Source organism: Gossypium hirsutum, chromosome A03, assembly GCF_007990345.1.
Source record: "Gossypium hirsutum isolate 1008001.06 chromosome A03, Gossypium_hirsutum_v2.1, whole genome shotgun sequence".
Classification (NCBI taxonomy): domain Eukaryota; kingdom Viridiplantae; phylum Streptophyta; class Magnoliopsida; order Malvales; family Malvaceae; genus Gossypium; species Gossypium hirsutum.
The window spans coordinates 7,351,355-7,359,207 of NC_053426.1; the positions used below are offsets into that span (position 1 = coordinate 7,351,355).

General features: G+C 32.4%; 1 protein-coding gene across 1 annotated transcript; it reads right to left on the reverse strand.

Annotated features, from left to right (window-relative positions):
* Positions 1 to 4,459: 4,459 nt before the first annotated feature.
* LOC107885957 (17.6 kDa class I heat shock protein 2) lies at positions 4,460 to 5,202 on the reverse strand. Its single transcript, XM_016809723.2, has one exon. It carries the CDS (start codon positions 5,054 to 5,056, stop codon positions 4,577 to 4,579), a length of 480 nt encoding a protein of 159 aa, XP_016665212.1. The 5' UTR covers positions 5,057 to 5,202; the 3' UTR covers positions 4,460 to 4,576.
* Positions 5,203 to 7,853: the final 2,651 nt, after the last annotated feature.

Here is a 7,853-nt window from a genome sequence, read left to right on the forward strand (position 1 = left end):
TAAATTTAAGCCCCTAATTATTTTTCTCCAATTTTTTATGGTTTTCCAAAGTCAGAATAGGGGAACCCGAAATCATTCTGACATTGTCTCACAAAATCTATTATATCTCATGATCTACAATTTCATTGCTTACACTGTTTCTTCTATAAGAAACTAGACTCAATAAGCTTTAATTTCATATTTTGTTCATCTTCTAATTCGATTTTTACAATTTATGGTGATTTTTCAAAGTTAGACTACTGTTGCTGTCCAAAACTGTTTTAGTGCAAATATTGATTTCGATTTTTTCCCCAAATTTCACAGTTCATACAATTCAGTCCTTGCTCAATTAATTCCTCAATGAAGCTAAATTTTCCTAATTAATGCTTTACCTAGACATTATATGTTATTTCACAATTATTTAAATTCATAATTTCCACATAAAACCCTAACTTCAAACTCTTTCACCATTAGGTCCCAAACATTCACTTTCTATTCAATTCTTTCAATAAAGTCAGAATAGGGGAACCCGAAATCATTCTGACATTGTCTCACAAAATCTATTATATCTCATGATCTACAATTTCATTGCTTACACTGTTTCTTCTATAAGAAACTAGACTCAATAAGCTTTAATTTCATATTTTGTTCATCTTCTAATTCGATTTTTACAATTTATGGTGATTTTTCAAAGTTAGACTACTGTTGCTGTCCAAAACTGTTTTAGTGCAAATATTGATTTCGATTTTTTCCCCAAATTTCACAGTTCATACAATTCAGTCCTTGCTCAATTAATTCCTCAATGAAGCTAAATTTTCCTAATTAATGCTTTACCTAGACATTATATGTTATTTCACAATTATTTAAATTCATAATTTCCACATAAAACCCTAACTTCAAACTCTTTCACCATTAGGTCCCAAACATTCACTTTCTATTCAATTCTTTCAATAAAATCAACATATAAATAATTTAAAACTCTAATTCCATGCTAAATCATCATATACGTCCAGTACATATTCGTAGCAACTTCCAATTTCTTTCATAGAATCAAAAACTAATGAATTCAACAAGTGGACCTAGTTGTAAAAGTCATAAAAACACAAAAATTTCAAGAAATAATCAATAATTGAACTTACTTGCAGTAAAAATATGAAAAACCAGCTTAAGAAAACCCTTCTATGGTGTTTTTGCTGATGAGAATGCAGAAAAATAATGAGAAATCTAGATAATTCCACTTTAGTCCTAGGTTTAGTAAGTAAATTTTGCAATATTCCAATTTTTCCCTTAATTCATCAATTTTTCTACTGATTTCATGCCTCTTGCCGTCGAGCCCAAATAGACCTTGGGTCTATTTTTCCTTTTAAACCCTCTTTCTTTTATCATTTAAGCTATTTAATCATTTTTCATAATTTTACATTTGTTATAATTTAATCCTTTTTATTCAATTAACTATCGAAACTTTAAAATTTCTTAACGAAACTTTAATACTAACTTATTAACACTCCATAAATATTTATAAAAATATTTATGGCTCGTTTTAAAATTTTCAAACTCTCGATATCTTATTTCCGATTCTAATTTTTAAAATTTTTATTTCTAGTACACTATTCGCTATTTCAAAAATTTTCCTAACTTCACACTTAACTTATATTCACTAAATTATAAATATTTTCTACTCATTTTTCGGATTTAGTGATCTCGAATCACTGTTCCGACACCACTGAAAATTTAGGCTATTACAAGAGGGGCATTGGACAAAATACATCATGCCCAGTTTGCCACTATGAAACAGAAGATATTTTGCATGTAGTTAGGGACTGTCCAATTGCTAAAGAAATTTGGCATCACTTGTACAAGGGAACTACCGAGCACAATTCTTCTTAGAAACCAGCTTCGAATGGATTAACACAAATTTAAAGAACTCGGGATGGAGACTAAGGAACGGGGTTCCATGGTCAACCTGTTTCAGATTGCTAGCATGATGGATTTGGAAGAATAGAAACTTTGTCTTTCAGGGACTTCCTTGGAACTTTTTAAAAACTATTAAGCTTTTATTAGGTTAGGCAGCTCAGTATAGTTTAGTACAAAGCTAGGGTCAAACCAGCAAGAGCAATTTAGAAGATAAATCTAGGTTAGGAATAATATTAGGATTAATGTACGAGACTTTTAAGTAATTAATTTAATTAAGTTTTTTTAACCAAAAACAACAGCCTATTTTTTCAAACAAGTCTTTTTCTCAGCATATTTTTAAAAATTAGGAAGCGATAAGTATCTAACTAGGAAAACGAAAATTCATTCTGAAATTTGCAGGTACTGATGCCCATCTATCAACCTCTCTATTCCAATAGTTGTTGAGTCTATTGCGACCCCCTGACATGCTTATGTTGCCCAAATGTTTTACATCTTTAATCAGTGGTTGAAGTCTCCAGTTAGCTCTTTCTTTTTCCTTCTTTAAAATATCTTGTATTTGTCATTTGGAACCGTCACTATGAGACCACCATTATTTGCATGGATCAACGTCTCCCTTAGCAGAAATAGTTTTGTCTGTTTGGAACCATTAAAACACATAGTACTATTGAAGTATCATCCGCTCTTGCTAGCACGAAAGCAGTACCAGTAACAACATTCCCTTTCTTCATGCAGAAGAACCCATAACAACTACCTGTCCCATTTCTTTCCCCCATATTAATCCAACTTAAACGATCTTATCCTGGAAGTAAAAGACAAATCTTTTTGCTCCACATTAGGTTCAAACGCAAACAGACAATTTTTAGCTTTACTCAACACTTGCATTGGGTTTGGTTTGTAACTCTTAAAGCAACAGCCATTCTGGTGAAACCAGATGCTCCATAGAATGCTCACCATCTCTAGGACATCTTTCGAGCTCCACGCGACATTATCCCTAATTATCGACTTCCCTTTGTGAACAACCATTTTGGAGAATGAAATCTCCTTCAAACCAATATTCGACCCTAACCAAACAGCTCTAGCTAAAGGGCAAGAGAGAAACAAATGATTAGCATTCTCAGTTTGATTTTTACATAAATCGCATATGGTATCAGTCCTTTTCCTAATTTCTCTTTCGTAAGCAAGCAGCTTATACAAATTTTCCAAAGAAATGAAATAACTTTATACGTAAGCCTCTATTGACACCCTGAACTAACTCAATATTCCTCAGCAGTAGTGAATTTCCAGATGAATAGGCCATTGCAAAATCATTGACAACATTGTCAGTAGTGAGTCATGCCAAAGTCGTGTGATAAGATTCATTCTCTCAACCCAACCAAATCAGATTCTTCTCTTCTTGTCTAAGCATTTCTTAGTAGGAGTGAACCATCCAATATAATAATCTGGTCACCACTCCATATCTACCAATCAATCCCTTGATTGCACAAATACGTACCGAACAAAAGGCTTTTCCAAATCCAATAATCCGCAGGTTCAAAATGACTCCTTTTGCAATATTTCTTTACGATTGTATTTTGTTCCGGCCAGCTAGACTCTTTGAAAATTCGCCAAGCTTGACTCGCAAGCAGAGACTGATTCATCATCTTCATTTTCCTAATTTTTCATATGCAATTTCCTAGAGTCATGACACGTTTTCCAAAAGAAATCTCTAGTTATTTTGTCAATCTATCCAGGGCTTTGGAACATGATAAATTATAAATCGGCATATTGTTACCCACCAGCAGACAATAGATTTTTCTTCCATCCTTGAAGTTTGTTCTACATCGGAAGAATTCAGTGTTATGCCTGATTTTATCAAAATTAAAACCCATGTACTTACCAGGCTTCACGCCTAGGCTCTGTCAAAACATTCTCATAAATCTAGTATGACAATTTCTGCTCACCACCAATTCTGATTTATCCATGTTAATAGTCTTGCCAGAAAATGGATAATACTGATCTTTTAACATGCTGGCATTCTTCTAAATTTGCTCGGAAGAAGATAAATATATCCTCAGCAAAAAATAAATGCGATATAGGAATTCTATCTCTGCTCATCTTAATGACATAAACCTGTTCTCCTTCCTCTGCCCTTTCCAACACGCACGAGAGTACATTATGACAAAAGAAGAATCTCCTTGTCTAATGCCTCTCCTGGCCACAATGATCCCCATTAACTAGACAAAACTAATACACGCAAGAATCAAACTTACCCACTTATCCCGACAAGCTTGTAGCTTTGGGTACCTCTTTAATGAACCCCAACTGAGCATGTCATAAGCTTTATTCATGGGTTATAATCGGTTTTAATCTATCGACAAAGAATGATCTTTGTAATGATTCTGTAATTGATGGGTCTAAAATCATTTGCTGTTTCACCATGAAGCTATTTCGGAATCAGCAGTACGAAGATTCTGTTGAAATCTTGTCTCGAAGAAGTAAAAAAATAGCCTCCTCAACTGATGAACCAATGATGTTTTGACTCACACAATAACACTAAACAAAATTTAAAAACCAGGAGTCTCAGACATTAAAATTAATGATTTACATAATCAAACCTTATTCCAAACCAAAAGGAACAGATACATCAATCAAAAAGTAAAAATAACAAACGAAACCACAGATTTCAAAAACACGTTTTTCACAATTAACCAGAGATTTCAACGAATTTGATCTCAGGTTTCTTCATCTCAACTTTAGGAACAGTAATAGTAAGAACCCCATTTTCCATGGAAGCCTTCACGTCGCCCATTCTCACATTCTCCGGCAACCTGAACCTCCGCGAGAACTTCCCGCTGCTCCGCTCCACTCGATGCCACGTGTCGTTCCTCTCTTCCTTCTCCACGTGCCTCTCTCCGCTGATTTGGAGAACCCTATCGCCTTCGATCTCCACCTTCACCTCCTCTTTCTTCACCCCCGGGAGGTCCGCCTTGAACACGTGTGCCTCCGGTGTCTCCTTCCAGTCCACGCGCGTGTTGACGAAAGCGGAGTTTTCTCGGGAAAGTGAAGGAAACGATGTGACCGTTGGGAAATCGAACTCCTTGGAGGGATCCCACAAGTCCAACGAAAACGGGTCGAAGAGGCTGCTGCGCCTGTTGTTGCCAAAGATGGTAGGAATCATTGCCATTTTTAAGCGAAAGCGAGTAATCGTATGTTGAGAAAATTGCTGAATTTCGTTATGTCAAGGATAAACAATGATTAGGATATATATAAAGAGGAAAGAAATTGTCTAGAAATTTCTAGAAATTTGCATCGCGAAGTTTAAACTGCGGAACATGAAAATGCTAGAAAATTCCAGATTCCTTTATGGGTTTTGCCAATAAAGTTGGCCCAAATTTAAACCGGCCATTTTGGGTTAAAGTAGTCTCTCTTGTAGACCTTTTTCCGGGCTTAGAGTAGGTTGCTTGAAACATTGAATAGTAGTACCAAATGACTGACAATTGGATAGGTCGATAATTTTTATTATTTTTTAGTTTTTACTTAATTATTGTTGAACTCAGAATTGATAATCTAATTGGATTAATCATCAATCAGATTGATAATCTAGTTTTTTTTCCAAATGTAACATCGTATGTGTCTATTAAATTTTAGCTTAGTTGATATTGTTGTTGTAATACTTTAAGTAATATTATTCATTTTTAAAGATTGAGAGAATATGGTTAATTTGAGAATTATATCATAAAAAAAATGTAACATTATTTAAATCATTATTTTACATTTACTTAAAAATGTGCTAAATATGTCATAGTCACACAAATAAAAATTTATTTTATTGAAGAAATTATTCATTAATTGATTTACAAACAAATTTTCATTAACTTTAGGTTTAACTTTGGATGTGACTACTTTAAGTTAAAGTATTATGAGGTTTTTATATTATAGAGAATGAATCAAATTAGTCTTTTTATTATTAAATGAATTAATTTAGTTCTTATACTATTAAAAAGAATCAAATATGTTCAAACTGTAACAAGATTAACATTTATCGTATAAAAAATGTCTTGAAATTTATTTTTTTAATTGCAGTTCAATTCTTAATAAAAGATTTTATTTACAGAATCATAAAAATTTAAATAAATACATTCAAATTAATTCCTAAGTCATTTATTGTACTTAGCAAGAAAATACATTCATTGCTCATAGTGATACATGTGATCTATTTCTAGAAGTGTGCATGAGCTGGGCCAGGCTCAATTAAAAATTTAAGCTCATTTGCTAGGCCGGGCCAAAAAATGGGCCCAAAATTTTGCCCAAGCCCAACCCGAATAAATATGTTAAAACTCGAGCCCGACCCGGCCCACCCATATTAATTTTTATATAATTTTAAAAATTATGTAATACATTAAAAATACTAAAAATATCAAAATAAATATTTCCTAACAAATTGAAAAGAAATTTTAAAAAATATGTATACTTAAATATCACTAAGATAGATGCAACTTAACAAGTAAATGCCTCTAAAATAAAAATAAAATTAACAAATGTCTTTAAAATAATAACAAAATTAACAACAAAATAAGTTTTTTACAATATCCAAACAATAACAACAAAATAGTAGTAACATAATAGTAAAATGGTAGTAAAATAGGGAGAAAATAATAAAAAATAATATTAAAAAACAAAAAAATAGATTTTTTTGTCATTTAGTGAATTTAGGCCGAGTCAAGCTCGGGCAAAAAAATGCCTTACCCGAGGCCCGGTCTATTTTTTAAACGGGCCTTTTTTTTTCCAAACCTATTTTTCTTGACTATATTTTTATCCAAACCCTCCCACATTTCAGGCAAGCCTTCAGGCTGGGCCAAGTGGCCCGACCCATTAACAAGTCTATCTATTTCTCTTATCCTATCAGTTTCATTCCTTTTTATTCATTAGTTTACATGCAATTTGTTTCTAGTTATCTTGAGCTAGCGGAGGGATTGATGAGATTGATTGAACATATATAATTAGGGCTCAAATAATTTATAATTAAGTTTTGACTTTTCGCCTATTAATTATAATATTATTTAGTCATGAAGCCATTGCACTAAAGTATCTTGACTGAGCTCTCATTTATTATATATCATTACAAAAGCTACTTAATAAGTGCTCATCAATGACCTTGTCATAAGTGTGTTACTCTCATAGGATATTCTTAATCTCTTTGAGATAAATTCGTTCTCCTAATGTAATCTTATTTTATCTCATGATAACTAGTATATCTTCTTTCATGAAAAGTTAATTACCATAAAATAGTAATTAAATCATTTATCACAAAGACAAATGATTGATGCTCAAGTTTGACTTTTCATCTATCATGTAATGCCGATGAGAGGATATTATTTATCCTTTAGTTGGGTTATGAAATCTACTATTGTGGAATGATGCTACATACTGTAGAAGTTGTATACCCAAAGTACTGACTTTCGATTCCTTATTTATTTGAACTCAGACTTTCATTTACAACAAAATATACGAGGCATGCATACATAGTCCATCATTAACTCAGGATTAAGGTATTCTACACTATGAGTGTTACAAATGAATAAATTCATAAACAGATTTAGGATATATATTACTTGGCTCCTGTTTGATGTACTGTCAATCCAGTCAATCACATTTATATCTTTATCTTATAGGAGTTAACCACTTCGATACCCAAGACAAGGTATCTTCCTAATTGGACTTGATAGATAACATATTAGTCTTTGAATCTGCTCATTTTTTATTAGACTAAGGACATCTTTAGATTATTTACTAATATAAATTGTCTTTCAATGTTACGATCTGACCACGTAATACCACTTAATATTAGTTAAACATTAGATAATCATTGAGCCAATATTTACTTTCATTTCGATTTGCGTGCAAAACCCGTTTAGGAAAATGTATAAAGGATATTAATGTAACTAATGGATATTTTATTAAACAATTTATTCAAAAAGTAC

Bases quoted from the DNA above. Each gene is read 5' to 3' on its own strand.
- LOC107885957 (XM_016809723.2), bottom strand. From the start codon at position 5,056: ATGGCAATGATTCCTACCATCTTTGGCAACAACAGGCGCAGCAGCCTC.